At 43.1% G+C, this 19,943-nt stretch overlaps 1 protein-coding gene across 3 annotated transcripts in view; it reads left to right on the top strand.

Annotated features, from left to right (window-relative positions):
• LOC143930285 (uncharacterized) overlaps positions 1-19,943 on the top strand; it is a 190,138-nt gene that overhangs the window by 143,377 nt on the left and 26,818 nt on the right. For all 3 annotated transcript variants that reach the window (XM_077454471.1, XM_077454460.1, XM_077454481.1), the window contains one exon: positions 10,444-10,653. In XM_077454471.1, the coding sequence (XP_077310597.1) occupies positions 10,444-10,653 (210 nt within the window). The remainder of the gene's footprint in view (positions 1-10,443; positions 10,654-19,943) is intronic.

The following is a 19,943-nucleotide window of genomic DNA, read 5'->3' as shown; positions in this document are numbered from 1 at the left end:
CAAGAGGTCTATGCCCGAATGCGTGCTTGTAATGAATGCAAAAGGTCTATGCTCGACTGCGTGCTTGCAACGATAGCAAGAGGTCTATGCTCGAATGCGTGCTTGTAATGACCGCGAGAGGTCTATGCTCGAATGCGTGCTTGCAGCGATTGCAAGAGGTCTATGCCCGAATGCGTGCTTGCAACGATTGCAAGAGGTCTATGCTCGAATGCGTGCTAGTAATAAGTGCGAGAGATCTATGCACGAATGCGTGCTTGTAACGATTGCGAGAAGTCTATGTCTGGATGCGTGCTTGCAACGATTGCAAGAAGTCTACGCTTGGATGTGTGTTTGCAACGATTGCACGAAGTCTCCGTTTGTATGTGGAGAAAACAGCGAGACACGCCTAAACGAAGCTGTGTTTCCCTTTTGAAGGCAATCTATAATGAAATGAGGCCGAGGAGCAAGGCCCCCCGGCAGGCATCCAAACATTGAAGAATCAACTGGACCCAAGCCGGGAAGCGGTATGTGACAGTGAAATGAGAGAACCTGCCATGACAGAGATCCGGATCGCCATGCCACAACTTGCGACCGAGCACGAAACGGATTCTGGAGCATGTACTGAAATGAGGCCATTCCTGGGGCACGCCGAGACGAATTTGGTACACCGATGTGACTATTCGTACCGGAACGTGATAGGTGAAATGAAATGAAAAACCCATGACAAAGACAAGAATCAGAGGACGAGCCTTTGAACCAAACAGATGAATCCTGTCTTTGGAGCATGTACTGAAATGAGGCGTAGCAGCTGGGCACACCAGAACGAATCGGTGCATAAGGAATGCGACAGGATTCGAATTGGCGCGTAATAAGTGACAGAAATGATATGCCATGACAGAGACAAGATTCAACGACTGGACTGATGGTTACAACAAAGAATCCGTCTCTGGAGCATGTACTGAAATGAGGCGTAGCAGCTGGGCACACCGGGACGAATCGGAGCATAAATAAACGCAACAGGATTCGAATCGGAGCGTAATAAGTGACAGAAATGATATCCCATGACAGAGACAAGATTCAACGACTGGACTGATGGTAGCAATAAAGAACCCGTCTCTGGAGCATGTACTGAAATGAGGCGTAGCAGCTGGGCACACCAGAACGAATCGGTGCATAAAAATGCGACAGGATTTGAATTGGAGTGTAATAAGTGACAGAAATGATGTCCCATGACAGAGACAGGATTCAACGACTGGACTGTAGGTTACAAAGAATCCGTCTCTGGAGCATGTACCGAAATGAGGCGTAGCCGCTGGGCACACCAGGACGAATCGGTGCATAGAGGAATGTGACAGGATTCGAATTTGGAGCGTAATAAGTGACAGAAATGGTATGCCATGACAGAGACGAGAATCAGTGCGTAAACCTGCGAGTGATTCAGTCTCTGGAGCATGTACAGAAATGAGGCCGAACCCTGGGGCACTTCAAAGCGAATCGGTGCACCAGAGGTGCGACAAGATTCGCGCCGGAGCGCGACTAGTGACAGAAATGATTTGAAACGGTAGAAATGACTGGGAGTGAAATGATTTGACATGAGATAAAATAAGATACATAACATAACTGCATGAATGAAGAGACATATATTCGAACTGGAGCAGACAAAGCAAAACGTGTGGACTGCTTGCCTTGTCGTAACAAGCAGTCGGCTGTGAGTCGAACGATTCGACCGATACTAATAGAAATGCTCGGGCAGACGAATGGTTTCGAATGCCGTACCTGCGAATGAATCGCCTGACGTGGCGTAATCGAACGTGTCGAAAAGTGATAACAACTACATCGAAAATAGAAAATAGTGACATGCGTACGAGGGCCACAGTAAAACATTCGATTTAAAAGAAGCGAGCGGGTCGAGAGTACAGGGAATGTTGATGGTACATCGAAATACATAATTGAAAAGGGGATGCCGAAGCCAAACCTGCGACAGCCGGCCCAACGTGAAACGACAAATTCGATGGGTACGACGATACTCCGACGGCGAAACCCACGGACGCTGATGTACGGGAAGACGAGTTGTCAAGACGGAACGAATAACGCGGGAACTCACGAACAGGCTCACTGCATCTGGTCTGGATAGTCGGCACTTGATGTCTGACGTATCAGATATCGCGCACCGGAACCGACGAGGAAGACAGGCGAACGGGCTGGTTATATACTCCACCGGGCTCCTCCCATAATTTCAGGCCACCATACTGGCCTTTCTATATATATATATATATATATATATATATATATATATATATATATATATATATATATATATATATATATATATATATATATATATATATATATATATATATATATAGTGTGTGTGTGTGTGTGTGTATGTATATATATATATATACACACCCACTATATATGTGTGTGTGTGTGTGTGTATATATATATATATATATATATATATATGTATATATGTATATATGTATATATATATATATATATATATATATATATATATATATATATATATATATATATATATATATATAATTATATAAATGAGGATTTATTCACATGTGCGATCAGAGGTCCCAGACCGCCCACCAGAATACAGGTATGCAGTCACTCAGGGGTGTACACATGGCATGACCCCCAAACAGATTAAACAGCATGTGCGTTTTTGCCGATGAATGCAACCCATGCAAGTCTATGGTGAATGCCAGCAATTGCAGGGAGTTGGTGCAGCATTTAAGGGCTCAAATCAATCAGTGATTTAGAGCCCTTTCACGCCGAGGCAGTTTTCAGGCCCTAGAAATGGCGCCTGAAAACCACCTCCCATCCCGCCTGAATGTAAAAGCCTGAGTGCTTTCACACTGGAGAGGATGTTATAAAAAAGTCCCGCAAGCAGCATTTTGGGTCGGTTTAGGATCGCTTTATACAACGCTCTCAAATCGCCTCTCCCATTGCAATGAATGGGCAGTGCTTCCGAAGCGTTTGGAAAAAAAATGCTTTGGAAGCACCGCAACACAGGCTTTATTTAATCCTTTCTTCGGTCGCTAGCGGTAGTTAAAAGCACCCCGCCAGCGGCTGAAAAGCGGAGCTTAAACAGTGCTAAAGCACCACTAAAACAAGCAGCGCTTTAGTGCTAACGCAGTGTGAAAGGGGTCTAAGACATGCTTTGCAGACTCGGGTTGGTGCTTCCACTACTTGTTTTTCTAATTCCCCCCTGATAGGCATATTGCCGTCTCAAGGACCTAAGGGTCCTATCTCTGATGTATGCTCCCATTTGTTGTATGCTATGCTTAATAAAACCCCATTGGCGATACCTTTAAAATGGGAACAACTTATTCCCAACCTCTCAGGTGAGGATTGGGATGAAAGATGTTCCTCTCACTTGCATGTATCCTCGGCAATTAACAATAAACGTAGACAACTTTAGATGTTACACCAATCCTACTTAACCCTGGTTAGGCTTCACAACATGCACCGAATACTTGCCCTGAATTGTACGTGATGTGACTTTTGCACATGTCATCTGGCTATGCACTGTTGTTGCCAGATATTGGCAGCAGGTATGTAACCAACTAATATTCTTTCTACTATATTATCTGTCCCTCTGCCATGTACCATATCCCAGAGGTATGCTTATTGGGTGTCCTAGATGAGGAACAATGGCCAAAATATGTCAGAAGTATGTTGAAAGAAACAGGCAGGGTTTTTTTTTTTTTTGAGGCTCAACCTCATACACACAATTTTCCAACGGGAATTGTGTGATGACAGCCTGTTGGCGAAAAATCCGACCGTTTGTACGCTCCATCTGACAATTTTTGTTGGATTTTCCACGGACAAATGTTGGGTGGCAGGCTTTCAAATTTTCGGAGGCCAAATGTGTGTTATCAGATTTTCCGATCGTGTGTACACAAGTCTGTCGGACAAAAGTCCAAAGTACAGCCACGCCTGCTTGGAAGCAAGGACAAGCCAGAAGCGGTCGATCTTGTAAACTAGCGCTCGTAATGGAGAATTCACATTCGTGACGTGGCAAATTATGAAATCTGGAAATGCAGCGCACAATTCTCTTCTTCTTTAGGCTGGGTTCACACCGGAGCGATGCGGGAACGCCGCAAATCCGCAGCGTTTTCCCGCATCGCATGCCTCCCGCTGGCAGTTCACACTGCCCTGTGCGGACTGCTGGGAGTGTCAGTGAAATGTTAATGACACCCCCAGATCAGTCCGCATATCGCAGTGCGATCTGCAAACTCGGACAGGAATCGGATCGCATGGTGTGAACACCCATGCGATCCGATTCTGCTGTGGACCAAAAAAAGGGTCCCGTGCGAGTTTGCGGCGGGTGCATTGCGAATTCAGCCATATTATCTGTATGGCTGAACTCGCATCGCACAGAGATCGGATGTGATTTGCACTGCAGTGCGGTGCGAATCACATCCGGTTCTCACTGCCGCAGCGGTGTGAACCCAGCCTTAATGGGATAATAATGAAGTGGCTTTGCTGGTAATACTTATGGAATCATTGCAAATTCATTTTGAAAGGCGCTTTTTTTCTAGTGATATCCAGAATAATATTATTATAAGTAGACAAAAAGTGCAGCGCTGGGTGATAGACTAATAATGCAAGTGATTATGAATAAAAACCGTGATTATACAAGTGTCTTCTAAATAATCAAGTAATCAAAAAAAAATCATAAAAGTCCATATGTGTTAATATAATCAATCCATAAGCAAAAAACACGTGTATCAAACGCAAAAAACGTTCATGGGTGAAATAATCCAGCAAAGAAGTGTTCACAAACGAAATCCAAATAAGTTTTCCACCACTAGTGCAGCCCGTCACCTAGGAATCTAGGTCACCTAGGACCTTTGGGACGTTGCGCATACACGCAGACCTGATGCAGCACCCATTCTCACCAGGAGCATCCTTCCGGATGGCTTCAGACTCGACCAGTGGTCGGCCCCCAGTATCTGTCGGCAGGGCCGGACTTTCAATAGGGCTTGACGGGGCTCAAGCCCATGGGCCCCGTCCAATAGGGGGCCCAGCGAGCCCCGCCAGCCCATACACGAGGCGTCCGCGCTATAACGTCCCTGGACGTCCTCCTCTCGTTTACTTCCCCTGATGCGTGCCGCGGGCGCGCATCGGGGAAGTACTGTGTCGACTCGGCAGTGTCCCTTGGACACAGCCAAACAGCCAATCACAGATCATGCTAAATGGCCAATCACAGCGGCCATTTAGCACTGATCTGAGTGTCCAATGGCAATGAGAGATGATATCATGAGATCATCTCTCATCGCCGGCTCTCCCCCTCACAGAGACAGCCTGTGAGGAGGGAGAGCGACGTGCATTTCACTGTGAGTAAAAAGAATAAAAAAAAACAGTGTAAAGTGCTGTCCCCAGTGCCACCTGTCCCATCTGTCCCCAGTGCCACCTGTCCCATCTGTCCCCAGTGCCACCTGTCCCATCTGTCCCCAGTGCCATCTGTCCCCAGTGCCACCTGTCCCCAGTGCCACATATAAGTGCCATCTGTACTTAGTGCCATCTGTCATCAGTGCCACCTGTCATCAGTGCCACCTGTCCCCAGTGCCATCTGTCCCCAGTGCCACCTGTCCCCAGTGCCACATATAAGTGCCATCTGTACTTAGTGCCATCTGTCATCAGTGCCACCTGTCCCCAGTGCCACTGCCATGTATAAGTGCCACCTGTCCCCAGTGCCATCTGTCCCATCTGTCCCCAGTGCCACCTGTCCCCAGTGCCATCTATCCCATCTGTCCCCAGTGCCATCTGTCCCCAGTGCCACCTGTCCCCAGTGCCACATATAAGTGCCATCTGTACTTAGTGCCATCTGTCATCAGTGCCACCTGTCCCCAGTGCCACTGCCATGTATAAGTGCCACCTGTCCCCAGTGCCATCTGTCCCACCTGTCCCCAGTGCCATCTGTCCCCAGTGCCACCTGTCCCCAGTGCCACATATAAGTGCCATCTGTACTTAGTGCCATCTGTCATCAGTGCCACCTGTCCCCAGTGCCACTGCCATGTATAAGTGCCACCTGTCCCCAGTGCCATCTGTCCCATCTGTCCCCAGTGCCACCTGTCCCCAGTGCCATCTGTCCCCAGTGCCACCTGTCCCCAGTGCCACGTATAAGTGCCATCTGTACTTAGTGCCATCTGTCATCAGTGCCACCTGTCCCCAGTGCCACGTATAAGTGCCATCTGTCATCAGTGCCACCTGTCCCCAGTGCCACGTATAAGTGCCATCTTTCATCAGTGCCACCTGTCCCCAGTGCCACCTGTCCCCAGTGCCACATATAAGTGCCATCTGTCATCAGTGCCATCTGTCCCCAATGCCACCTGTCCCCAGTGCCACATATAAGTGCCATCTGTCCCCAATGCCACCTGTCCCCAGTGCCACATATAAGTGCCATCCGTCATCAGTGCCACCTGTCCCCAGTGCCACGTATAAGTGCCATCTGTCATCAGTGCCATCTGTCCCCAGTGCCACGTATAAGTGCCATCTTTCATCAGTGCCACCTGTCCCCAGTGCCACGTATAAGTGCCATCTTTCCCCAATGCCACCTGTCCCCAGTGCCACATATAAGTGCCATCTGTCATCAGTGCCATCTGTCCCCAGTGCCACTGCCATGTATAAGTGCCACCTGTCCTCAGTGCCATCTGTCCCCAGTGCCACATATAAGTTCAATGTTATTTTGTTATATTCTTGCAATTGATTTGTTATGATTGCAACCTTACAAGGTAGTTGATTCAAGTTTTTCAATATTTTTTCCAGGTAAATAAGTGTTTTATGTTCTCATTCTGACCAAGACATTTGTGCATTGCAATAAACACTTGATCACTTTGAACTTTTTTCATCATTATTTATTTATTGGAAAAAAGCTTTTCAAGCTTCAATCGGTAATCGATTATTACTTTTTTTTAGCATTTTACGCTGTCTATGGTACCAGTCACCTTTTAAAAGTAGCTTGGCACTTCAAATAACGATTGGATCGATTATATTGTTACAGCACCAGATGGCGACAAATTAATATAGAAGGTAGGGCCCGAAAGTGACTCAAGCCCAGGGGCCCCCAGCACCCTAAGTCCTGCCCTGTCTGTCGGGGGGCTCGACATAATCCCTACTGAAAAACCATCTTTCCAAGCACCAATTACATCATTGGATTTGCATAGCCCTCCTCTCTATAAGAGTAGCACAGTGCCTCTACTGGCAACTAAGAACAGATACTACACTTGATCTTAGCCCTTCCCTGTCTCTAACCCTCTTTTCATTTAAAACTGTTATATGCTATGGAAGTATACCATATGGACATTGTGCTTTCCACTCTTTTTGGGCTCATAGTTTCATGATATATATATTTGTTGTTGTTGTTGTTGTTTATTATTATTATTATTATGACATAGTCTCTGTACAGATATGTTGGTTGTGATTGTCTCCTGAAAAAGTGACCTTTGTTTCACTAAACGTGTCTAGATATCATCCTGTTATGCCTTCATTTGTCTACCTCTACAATGCTATTTATGCTTAACCAACATATATTTACTTATACTTAAATATATCCTACTTTTATATTATGACATGTATTATTTACTATGTCTATTTTAATCTTGCATTTGGAATAAACTTTGTACTTTTTATGTAAATTTGGTATTAACATTTTCTTGGCATTACTCACAAATTCCAGGGGCCCATTGTGTGTTTGCAAAAATTACAGTATTAGGGACTTTGTTCGGCCAACATCTTTGCACTTAAGGCCCTTTTTTGATTCATGCTTATGTTACTGGAAAGACTCCTTTGAGCTGGTAAAGCCATAGCACATAAATGGATTCAATATACTCTCCCTTCTGTATGCAAATGGATACAACTGGTTAACCAAATATTACCATATGAAAAGCTTATCTTCGAACATAGGGGTTGTCCCAAAAAGTGCAATAGAGTATGGGATGACTGGTGATCCCCTTCTCTTACAATAATAAATACTTAAAATTATATTTTTTATTATAATTTTCTTTACCGTTAGTTCTTGACCCTGGGAATTTGCAGTCTTGAATGCAATGATTGTAGTTTACTACCTACTGGTCTGCATTTTAGAGAGATTTCAGGAAGATATTTGGTCACTAGTCTTGACTGGAATTAGGGATGCACTGATACCTTTTTTTTTTTTTTTTTTTTTTAACGAGTACCGATACTCTTTTTTTCAATGTGAAACGTGTTTTCAATGTGAAAATATGTTAAAGTTGTAAAAATATTAATAAACAAAGTAAATAAAAAAGTTTTAATTATTAATATTTTATAATATAGAGGTAAACAAAAAATCAGCAGGAAAAAATAATAATTAAATGGAGGATAATAAGGAGTTAATTAAAGCTGATTGGAATAAATTACGTAATAAACAGAGGAACATTTCATTAAAAAGTTTTTTTTTTATTCTTGACAGATTGAGACTGACTTCATCTACAGATCGAAGTTCATCTCTTTTGATCTGTAGATGAAGAAAAACAATAAGATACAAAAAGAAACAATGTTTCTTTTTATCTTTCAGCTGAGCAATGTTGTTGATAAACACTGTACAGCTGTTTTTTGTTTTTTTTGACAGCTCCAATTGCCTTTGGTTTACACTTCAGCTGTCAACAGGGGAACCCCAGTGCCCCACTACTTAATGGATAATTGCCGGCTTTTTTTTTTCTACATTTCAGCTGTCAGTGAGGAAATCCCCCTGACAGCTGAAAAAACTGAGCCTGAAAGTATGGTTTCGGAGCATTTGTATGAGTAAAAAACAAACCAAAAAAAAGTTAGTGAGCAGGTAACGTATAACCTCCTTGCCGCCTGTCAAACATCTTCAAAAAGTTGTCTACCATGAATTATTTTATCAGGGGGGTGGTAAGGGCTGCCACACAAGTGAATGAGCCCTTATAGTATAACTGAAGACAAATATTTTTTGTGTTTTCCATAGAGTGGTAAGGGATTGGAACACTGCTCAGGTTTTTATTGCCATCTGGGTCACCGAAAGTGAAGGTGAAAAAAAAAATCACAAATATTAAATGGTCATCTGAACAGTACTCACTCACTTTGGAGTGATTTCTTCTCACTTCCTGTTGTGGCTATGGGACAGGAAGTGGAGGGGAATCCTCCGGCAATAAGACACAGATAGGAAAAAAAAGAAAAAATTGACAGGGATTTTAACACTCCCTTACGCTATCCAAAATGAAAAAATAAGTTTTGTCTTCCTGAAAACATTCAGGATTTTTAGATAGCAATCCGATATTAAAAATGATCATAAGGGGTTGGTATATAGTTTGGATATGTGAAGGTCAGACACACAGGTTGTGATTTGATGATAACTTTGATCATAACCCCAGATTTCATGTTTCAAGGTGGCTTTTTTCTTGCAACATCTTATGGAGTTATCCTTGCATGCAGAGACTAGAGCCATGTCTCCCTGCACTGTGTGCATCAAAAGAAGCCCCCAGCCCTGTAGCCTAGGGTGGCAAGTTACTTACCTACTCCCCCCCCCCCGCCATTTTTCTAATCTAACAGACTGACTCCAGGCCGCACTGTCCACTCTTAGTTGCCTCCTGTGAAGACTGGAAGTTCAGGGAAGCAGCACTGAGAGAGCAGGAGGTAGCAGCTGGGGAATGTTTATTTTATTGTGTTTAAGCTAAATAGTGAGTAAGCTGTTTAAAGAGGAAGTAAACCCTGGGGGGGTTTTCTTCCTTTTTTGCTTGCTGCAAAGCCTGAAAATGAAAAGCATAATGGGCTTGTATACCTATAGGTAGAAGTCCAAAAAGTGGGTTTACAACCACTTTAAAACCACTTACTACTTTTGGTTTTAAACATCATCTTTCACACGGTGCAGGTAATTTAATGTATTTCATCTAATGGTAGAGCCGTTAGCTTCCGCTGCTGTAAATCGCAGGAAGTGAGGCGGAAGAGGGGTCTGGGCTGAGCCATTCTCCTTGTGTTTTATGGATACAGAGAGATGGCTCGGGAGCGAGCACGCATAAGTGCCTCCAGTGCAAGCAGATTGCTCTGAGGGCACTCGGCAAGGTGGGGGGGGCCTGAGAAAAGAGGATCACTGCTGCTCTGTGCAAAACCATTCAGCAAGTAAGTATGACATATTTGTAAAGGAAATGTATATATATATATATATATATATATATATATATATATATATATATATATATATAATGTATTCTAAAAAAAATATATAAACGCTTTAAGTTTTATATTGTCTTTTATCTACCATGCTTTGACAATGCCTTAAAATAAAAAAATAAAAAAAATTTTTTCTTCTTTCTTTTGCAAAGGTAAATACTAACTTTTGCATATGTTTACCAGGCTAACTTTAACTGATTTGCTGACTTTGTTTACAGAGCCGAATAGCAAAAAATTTTAAGTATTTGAAGTTTAAATTAAATCTGTTATGCTTGACTTTTATCAACACAGGTGCCAACGCCAGAGATCCGAGCCCACAATCTACATTTTGATCTGTCAGCCTATGGAATCGACGTTGCCAGTGGTGGAAAGGATACTTCAAGCAAGCCAGGATTTCACCTGAAAATCTATGGGACCTTTCGCAATCGATATATGGCTTTAGCCTGCCCGGCTTCAGACGCCAAAGTTGTTCGGTTTCTGAGATACACTCCAAATTCTGCTGTAAGTTGAGAAACTTTATTTACATCAACAGAAAATAAACAGTGATGGTGGTGGGAGCGTGTGTATACGTTTCTATAGGCTCTGGCACATGTCTACTGCATTCAGGCCACCCATGTTAGGTTTGGTTCAGGTTCACACTATTGTGGGTGGTTGTGGGTGCGGGAATGGCAGTGATTCCTGCACCTGTAACCGCCTGCAGTTAAAATGTGCTGCTGTTTAAAAATACACTGGGGTGGCATTCCTTGCCCACGTATCTCAAACCGCATCACGTTTGTGGGTGCGGGAACTGCAGGCAAAAATCGCATGGTGCAAAAGCACCATGTGATTTCCCAGCCGCTGCATTTCTAAAATGATATATGTTTTTTTCTGTGGGAAACACATGGGCATGGCAACCCTTTTAAATGAATAGGCTGCCATGCCCGAGCAAATGCGGACTACAAACCCGCAAAAGTGCGAACCAGGCCTAAGTGTAGGCGCAACGGCTGCATGGACACAGCTCCTTGTCTTAATTTGACAAGAGTGTGGGTGCAGGTGAGTGGCTCCAAACACAGACTCTGCGCTTTTGGGGCCATGCAACTGTCAAATTGAGACATGTGACTATGTCCATGCCACCACTACACGCACCCCCATACTCAGATAGGGGTGGCCGGCACCTGGCAACTCAAGCCACATAAACACAATGCCCACACACAGAATATGGGCCTGATTCCTTCTGCTAAGATTGAGAGTCGCATGCAGATAGCAGCAGCCACCAAACGCAAAGTGTGCAGGTGATTGCTGGCTGTGCAAACAGCCTTGAATAGCTGCGGCCACCATTAGCCTGTCCTTACAATGTATGGGCTCAGCAGCCGCTGCTATGTGCACACAGCTTTAAATCCCTGCAGTATGAATCAGTAGACTATGGCGAAACACCCATGTGAATGCAGCCTTCTGGGGAGGTCTGCCATACACTAGCGATAGAAAAAACACCTCTAGGCTGTCCTAATACAGGAAAGTGTCATTTTGGTTTTCTTTTTTTTTTGTATACTCCATCTTCAGAATCAAATGGAAATGTAATTTTTGAGCATCATTAAATTAAAAAATTAACAAGTCTTTAGCAAAAGTAGAGTTTTCCTTGATAGTCTTTAATTGCTATACCTTTAGATGCGTAGACTTAAGCTGGCCATTGTTTGATTTTCTAAATGCTAGTGAGGTCATTTATTTGACAACAGAATTTTTTTTCGAACAAATTTCTAATGATGAATATGGTTTTCTTTTGATTAATTACCTTCATTCCAAAATTAGTTTATAGAGATCCAACCGAGAAGACCCATAGGTTGCCAACATCCCAATGTAGACAATATTATATATGAAGTACCTCCCCCCCCCCCCCCCCAAGGAAATACTAAGGGACTTTAAAGGCAACTGGTCAGCAATTTTTTAGAAAAAAATATATAGAAATGTACTAATATAAAATATGTGGTGCATACATCACCATCAATAACTGCATAAAAGACAAGAGCAGAATCGTATATCAAATATAAATGCAAATCCTTCAATGTTAAACCCAACGTGTTTCTGGACCTATGTAGAGTCCTTTTCTTCAGGGCCATTTCATGCGAGGTAGTTTGTTCCAAAATCAAATGTTAGGAGCAAAGGAGATTTTGAAATACGTTCAAAAGACATTTGTCAAGTCTTCGAATGAACTGAAAATGTTCATATATATGTTTGTATGAATATTTACACAAGTGTTCATTCTAAAATGTGCTAGCTTATGAACAACTCGACTTTTGAATGATTTATATTAGTTTTCATTGTTTTATGGAGTTTAAATGTGTGACTAATGCCGCGTACACATGACTAGAGCCGACGGAATCAGTCCGTCAAACATTCCGATCGTCTTAAAATAATTCCGACGGACCTATAAATAGAACATGTTTCAAATCTTTCAGACGGACTCAATTCCTCAAATCAGGAAAACCGTTCATCCGTATGCTGGTGCGACAGACCAAATACGACGCAAGGGAAGCTATTGGCTACTGGCTATTGAACTTACTTTTCTAGTCCCGTCTTACGTCATCACGTTCAAAACAAACGGACTTTCGAACGGACTTTCGAACGGACTTTCGAACGGACTTTCGAACGGACTTTCGAACGGACTTTCGAACGGACTTTCGAACGAACTTTCGAACGGACTTTCGAACGTTCATGTCTGAGCAAGTCCGTTTGTTCTGAAGTCCGTCGGTATTCCGTTGAAATTCTGTTGGGAAGACCGTCGGACCTTTTCTGCTGTAAAGTCCGGTCATGTGTACGCGGCATAAGACAACTTTTTATTATCCCTATTGAATACTTTTCATCATGTCCTGGAACAATGTTACAAAAAAAAATGGTTCTAACACTTGATCTCATTCTAAAACTGGAAAAAATGTTTTGCTTGGCGTTCTAATTGAATGCATTCTGCTGTGACCTCCGTGTGTTCTTGTTTCCTTGATCAGAATTTGCATAATCAGCTGGTAACAGTACTTGTATCATCAGTATGCGTTTATGCACTGAATAGGTAAGATAGGAGAAAATCTATATTCTTATCAGGGCAGACGTCTTTAGAAAAACAAATACCCATAGGCATTTGATAAAGGACCTTTTTAGTCAAATAAAAATATGGTCATAATTCAGAGATGGAAAAGCAATGCTCAAGTCCACTGAGAAATCAAAGCAAAATTGTTTGATTCCTTGGCTAGTCATCTTGGTAAATCTGGCTATGATGCATTTTAGAGCTTATTTCAGTTTTTTAAACACATACGTTGATTTTTGGCTGAATATACAATAAACAGTAGTAGAAGAGACAAATACCAAGAGCAATAGCAGTTCATCTTCCGTTCATGGCCGTTTCTTCAAGCAGCACGGTACCTCTAGTCCAGGGATCTCAAAATGGTGGCCCTCCAGCTGTTTTGAAACTACAAGTCCCATGAGGCATTGCAAGGCTGAAAGTTACAAGCATGACTCCCATAGGCAGAGGCATGATGGGACTTGTAGTTTCGCAACAGCTAGAGGGCCACCAGTTTGAGACTCCTGCTCTAGTACCATAAAAAAAATATACCATGCTGGATAAATATATATAATATACATCTCTCTCTCTCTCTCTCTCTCTCTCTCTATATATATATATATATATATATATATATATATATATATATATATTTATATATATTTATCTGATATGGACTGGATGTGTTGGAAACGAAAGGATGCCACATCGTTTGATGGACATGAAAATTATCATCCTACAGAGGGCTGAATTCAAAGACACCCCTAAAAATCAAAGTAAAAAAAATATGCAGCAGGCTAGTCCATTTTGCTGCAATTTCATTGCAGCAACTCAAAATGGTACTCCATAGTTTATATGGCCCCCCACGTGCTTGTATGTGTTTTGATATGCTTGTAATGAGATGACAGATGGTGTCCTTGGGTATTTCCTCCCAGATATGGAGCAGGGCATCACTGAGCTGAGAACAGACTGAGGTGCAACCTGGCAGCGTCGGATGGACCGAAACATAATGTCCCAGTGATGATCTATTGGATTTAGGTCAGATGAGCGTGGGGTCTATTCAATGGTATCAATTACTTCATCCTCCAGGAACTGGCTCCATACTCTTGCCACATGAGGCCAGGAATTGTCGTTCACCAGGAGGAACCCAGGACCCACTGCACCAGTGTAGGGTCTGACAATGTGTCCAAGGGCTTCATCCTGATACCTAATAGCAGTCTGGGTGCCATTGTCTAGTCTGTAGAGGTCTGTGCATCCCTCCATGGATATGCCTCCTCAGACCATCACTGACCCACCACCAAAACCGGTCATGCTGAATGATGTTACAGGCAGCATAACGTTTTCCATGGCTTCTCCAGACTCTTTCACATCTAACACGTCCTCAGAGTGAACCTGCTCTCATCTGTGAAAAGCACAGGGTGCCAATGGTGGACCAGACAATTCTGGTGTTCACTGGCAAATGCCAACCGAGCTTCATGGTGCTGGGCAGTGAGCAAAGGGCCCACTAGAGGATGTTGGGCCCTCGGGCCACCCTCATGAAGTCTGCTCCTGATTTTTTGGTCAGAGACATTCAAACTAGTGGCCTGCTGGAGGTCATTTTGTAGGGCTCTGGCAGCACACATCCTGTTCCTCCTTGCACAAAGGAGCAGATACCGGTCCTGCTGATGGGCAGAAATCTTTAGAAAAACAAATACCTATAGACACAATTTAAATTCAAAATCTGTTTGATAAATTACCTTCTATGGCCCTGTCCTCCTCTCCTAGAGTAACTGCCTGTATCAGGCATATTCTCCATGCCCTTGAGACTGTGCTAGGAGACACAGCAAACCTTCTGGCAATGACACGTATTGCTGTGCCATCCTAGAGGCATTGGGCTGCCAGTGTACATGACACCTCACCCTCTCCTCATCTCCATAACAATATGCATTTTATTGTTGATGAAGGGGCTGTAGAAATGGGAACCCTGTACAGCTTTGATGGATTACACAAGCCTAGGTTTGTAGGGAGATCTCATTGACTGCGGCATAGGGAGGCAAGTAATCAGGTGGTGTCAGGCTGATCTTATTTTTAATTTTATTTTTTTTAATCCAGGTTCATTTGTAAGTAAGGGGACAAGCACAAAACAAGACCTACATTTGTTGGACATGTTTATATTCAGATGCTGCCATTTATGCTACAAAAAAAAATTAATTACTAGAGTGATGATCAATGGAGCAGGACTGTCAGTTGCATTTTGAAGACCATTATCAAGGGGCATTCCACCTGGTGATCACAAAAGTCTTAACCTGGGTGGAATTTCCCTTCTAAATGTCTAGTTACAGTACAGCTTTTCCTAATGTCCTTCTTACCCCAGAGGAACAATTAAAACATTTTCTTTTCCTGGGAGCCCATGCTAAAATTAATTATTTGGCATCTGAGAGGACAATGCCCCCTTATAGTGGTGATCAGAATACCACTCTTACAGACAGCTAAAAAAAAACATTGGTGTCATGCAGTTGGCTCTGCAAGTGGCATTGGATATGGAAGTTTGCAGGTACCATCAGGTGAGAGGTCAATCAGCTACAGCTCAAGGAACCTCTAGCAGCCTGTGAAGGAACCCTAAGGTTCCACAGAACCCTGAAAGAGAATATCAGATCTGATAGATCTCTCACTAGGTCTTTGAGAATGCATTGTAAGTAGATTGTGTCCTGCCCTAAAATTCCACATAAACACTTTGCCAGTAGGTCATGACAGTATTGACTATTATGCCTCGTACACACTACCGGACTTTCCAGCAGAAAAGGTCTGCCGGAGTTGCGACGAACTTCCGAACGAACGGACTTGCCCACAAACGAACGGACTAAAGACCATTTGAAAGTCCATTTGTTTTGAACGTGATGACATATGACGGCACTAGAAAAGGAAGTTCAATAGCCAGTAGCCAATAGCTGCCCTTGCGTCGTATTTGGTCCGTCAGACCTGCATACAGATTTTCCTGACTGGAATTTAGTCCGTCGGACAGATTTGAAACCTGTTCTATTTCTAGGTCCGTCTGAATTTTTTTAAGAAAAACTATCGGACTATCCAACGGAATGATTCCGTCTGACCTATTCTGCCGGAAAGTCCAGTCGTGTGTACGTGGCATTCGTTTTACAAGGCTTCGTATGATGAAACTTTCCATGCTAATGGAACAAATCTGATTGGCAAGGTTTTTAGTTACCACTGATTAGATCTAAAGTTAATGAAAAATATAGCTAGCATTTTGAGTGTGGGAAACTGATAGCTATCATTTTCTAAATTAATCTTTTTAATAAACCTTGATTAATAATAAAACCTATTGATAGTCTTGATATGTACAAAATGTCATGTCAATGTTTATTCAAGTGAAACTCCTGGATAAAGACATAACTGATATACATAAAGGCAAACTATCTGACACACATATTATAATATAAATATATAATAGAACAGGGCTCTCTGATTTCTACTGTTTTAAATTGTATTGCAATTGTACTGTCTGCCCCTAAGGTTGTAAAGTGCTACATAAACTGTCGGCATTATATAAATCCTGTATAATAATAATAATATTTATTCTGTCCAGCCAATATTGTGATTCGCACACTTCTGCCATACTGTTCAGTTGAGAGACGGCAAGATAAACAGTAAGAAATAGTGACGCCATCTATTTGGCTTTGCAGTGGCACAAGTGTTCGAATCACTAGCTGAATTGAATTACAATTAGAAAGTATTATACTCAGAAAGTCATCTTTTACCAAAAGAGTGATGGACACTTGGAACAGACTTCCATCAGGTATCTATTTAGACAAAAAGGTTAATATAAAAATGAGGGCACAGACTTGATTGATGACTTGGAGTTTTTGTGCCGTTACTCTTCTATGTTTCTACATTTTCCTTTGCTGGTTTATGCAATTAACATTCTATCCAAAGATTCAATGCCGTTCTATTCAAAGATCCAATGATCCTGATATCCATTTCAAAACATTTCACTCCAAGTCTTCTCTGTTGACGTATACTTTACCTTTAAAGCCCAACTCCAGTCCAAACTCGTTACTCTTTTGAATAGAGTAGAGAAAGCTTATGGTGTCATATTCTTGGGCTTGGGCTTGGTGGCCTTTGGTGGTTGGGATATGCACCATTGTCCGGTTTATATCTATAATTGCCACATAGGATTGGTTTACGACTATATAAGGCTTTTGTAAGTTTTGAGTTTTTTTTAATGGGATACAATCCTGGATTTAATTGAATCGAATTGAGTGGTTTAGTTTTTTTTGCCCTTGTCTCTTTGTTATACAATTGACCATGCAAAACATTACAATACCAGTTGTTCCTACTGAGATCATTGTCTGGTCATAATCATTTACCTGCCCCCATTAGCAATTTTTATAGTTAAAAGCTTGTTTCTGTACGAATAAAAATCAGTGCCTGATATCTATTGGAATCCAAAGATACATTATATTACCAAAAGTATTGGGAAGCTTGCCTTTACACGCACATGAACTTTAATGGCATCCCAGTCTTAATCCGTAGGGTTCAATATTGATTTGGCCCACCCTTTGCAGCTATAACGGCTTCAACTCTTCTGGGAAGGCTGTCCACAATGTTTAGGAGTGTGTCTATGAGAATGTTTGGTCATTCTTCCAGAAGCACATTTGGGAGGTCAGGCACTGATGTTGGGGCGAGAAGACCTGGCTCGCAGTCTCAGCTCTAATTCATCCCAAAGGAGTTCTATTGGGTTGAGGTCAGGACTCTATAGCGACCAGTTAAACGGCAATCATGCATGACGTCAATGACCTCATTGTGGCTCTGGCCAGTCACAGCTCCGAAACCGCGATACCCGGAAGTCACTTCGGGTATAATGGTGGCGTCGGACGAGGACAACTAGGGTCGCTTTGGGGGCTTCCATCTCCGGTATGTTATTCATAATGAGCTAGTATGCTATGTATACTAGCCAGGGCTCAAGTCCTGTGGGAACGCATGGGAACAGAGTTTCTGTACTTTTTCCACAACAGGAACTCAGTTCCCGTCAGCAGCCATGTCCTGCAAAACTTTGAAGTATGTGAGCTGTGTGGCAGGTGCTACACCAGCAGCCGCCGACACAGCTCGCAATAGTAAATGCCGCACACCTGACCATTCAGGCGTTGCCAGTAGGGGGCCCCATGACTGCTTCCGCTTCGATCTACCGGTCAATCACAGCTAGCTGACGGGTAGATCAGGTCCCTGCTGCTAAGAGATTGTATTTAGTCGTCAGACCTCTCGTGATGCGCTCCTCCCCGCCGGCCCCTCCTGATTTTCTGTCTCCTCATCTCTCCCCCCCCCTGCATACTTGCTCTGTGTGTCCCGCTGAATCCCTATCTTCAGTGCCATATGATGAGAGAACCCAGAGGAGGAGCCCAGCTATTCTGCTTACAGGAAATTCAGGGAGAGAGGTGAGCTGAGGGAGGAACATCAGTTTGGGGTGGTAAGCTGAGCACAATACCTAGCAAAGTTTAATGCCAGGAGGGAAGTTTATGTGAAGGGTTGGAATAGCAGCAAGTGTGTGTTGGAGCCCTGCAGAGTTTGCAGCCCCCCAAGCTAACATACATCTCCTAAGCAGGAACACATTACTATCTCCCCAAACATTCTGTCCAGATAATGTGCAGTTAATTTATGACCTTTCCGTTTAACCCTGTGTTATCCAAGCTCTGTTCAATGAAAAGTGTAAACTCACCACATAAACACTCTATATACAAAATAACATTCCCCAATAAAGATCAGAACATGATGTTCACATTTGCATGGAAGCACAATTGAATGAATGCTGATTATTCAGAGAATTACCGTATTTATGTATGTTGAGGATTGTTTTTTTTATGTACTAACAGTTAGAGGAAGTAAACCCTGATGGGTTTACTTCCTCTTTCATTCCCTGCAAAGGTAAAGCATAATGGACTACTAGGCATCGCAGTGTAGTCCGGCGCATCCATCTTCTCGGTGGGTCTCGCCGCTCCGCCGCTGTCATTCGGGGAAGCCGTGTGACGTCACTCCCGTGCATGCGCACGGGAGCCGCCACGTGCGGCATATCGCCGTTGACGGGTGTCGCGCTCAGTGCGCCTGCGCGCCGCTATCTACAGCCCATGCGCCGTAGACAGCGGTGCTTGTCTTTCGGCAAATATCTCCTAAACCGTGTAGGTTTAGGAGATATTTCTTGGACCTACAGGTAAGCCTTAATCTAGGCTTACCTGTAGGTCAAAGTGTGTTGTAAGGGTTTACAACCACTTTAAGCTTCATACACACAATACGAAAACTGGATGAAAAATACCACTTTTGAAGCGTTTGTGCATATGAGCGTATCTTTTTTGGTGGGGGAGTGGATCTTGGGTGGTAATTCCCACACTTTTTTCCCCAGGACTTGACCCCTGATACTATCTCCTTATTTTTATTTTTTTTATTTTCATGTTTAGTAAGGCTTTACTTCCTCTTTAAACCACACTGATTATTTACCTGTTACATTCACTGCTTTAAAATATGCCCCTTAGGCCGCGTACACACGCGCGGACTGTTCGCCCAACCTTGTCCGCTGAACAGTGTTTGGGCGGACAGTCCGCTCGTGTGTGGGGCTTCAGCGGACAGTTTCAGCGGACAGTTGGACGAACAAGGTCTTACGGAAATTCCGAAAAACTGTCCGCTGAAACAAGGTTTCAGCGGACTGTTCGCTCGTGTGTAGGCTTGTTCGGCCAACTAAGTCTCGCGCATGCTCAGAAAGGATTTTCACGCCGAAAGCTATAAT

This window comes from Lithobates pipiens, unplaced genomic scaffold (assembly GCF_037356315.1).
Source record: "Lithobates pipiens isolate NorthernLeopardFrog02 unplaced genomic scaffold, aLitPip1_a1.2 Scaffold_10, whole genome shotgun sequence".
NCBI classification, from domain to species: Eukaryota; Metazoa; Chordata; class Amphibia; order Anura; family Ranidae; genus Lithobates; species Lithobates pipiens.
Note: the sequence above shows the minus strand (reverse complement) of the source record. Positions and strands in the feature narration are given on the sequence as shown.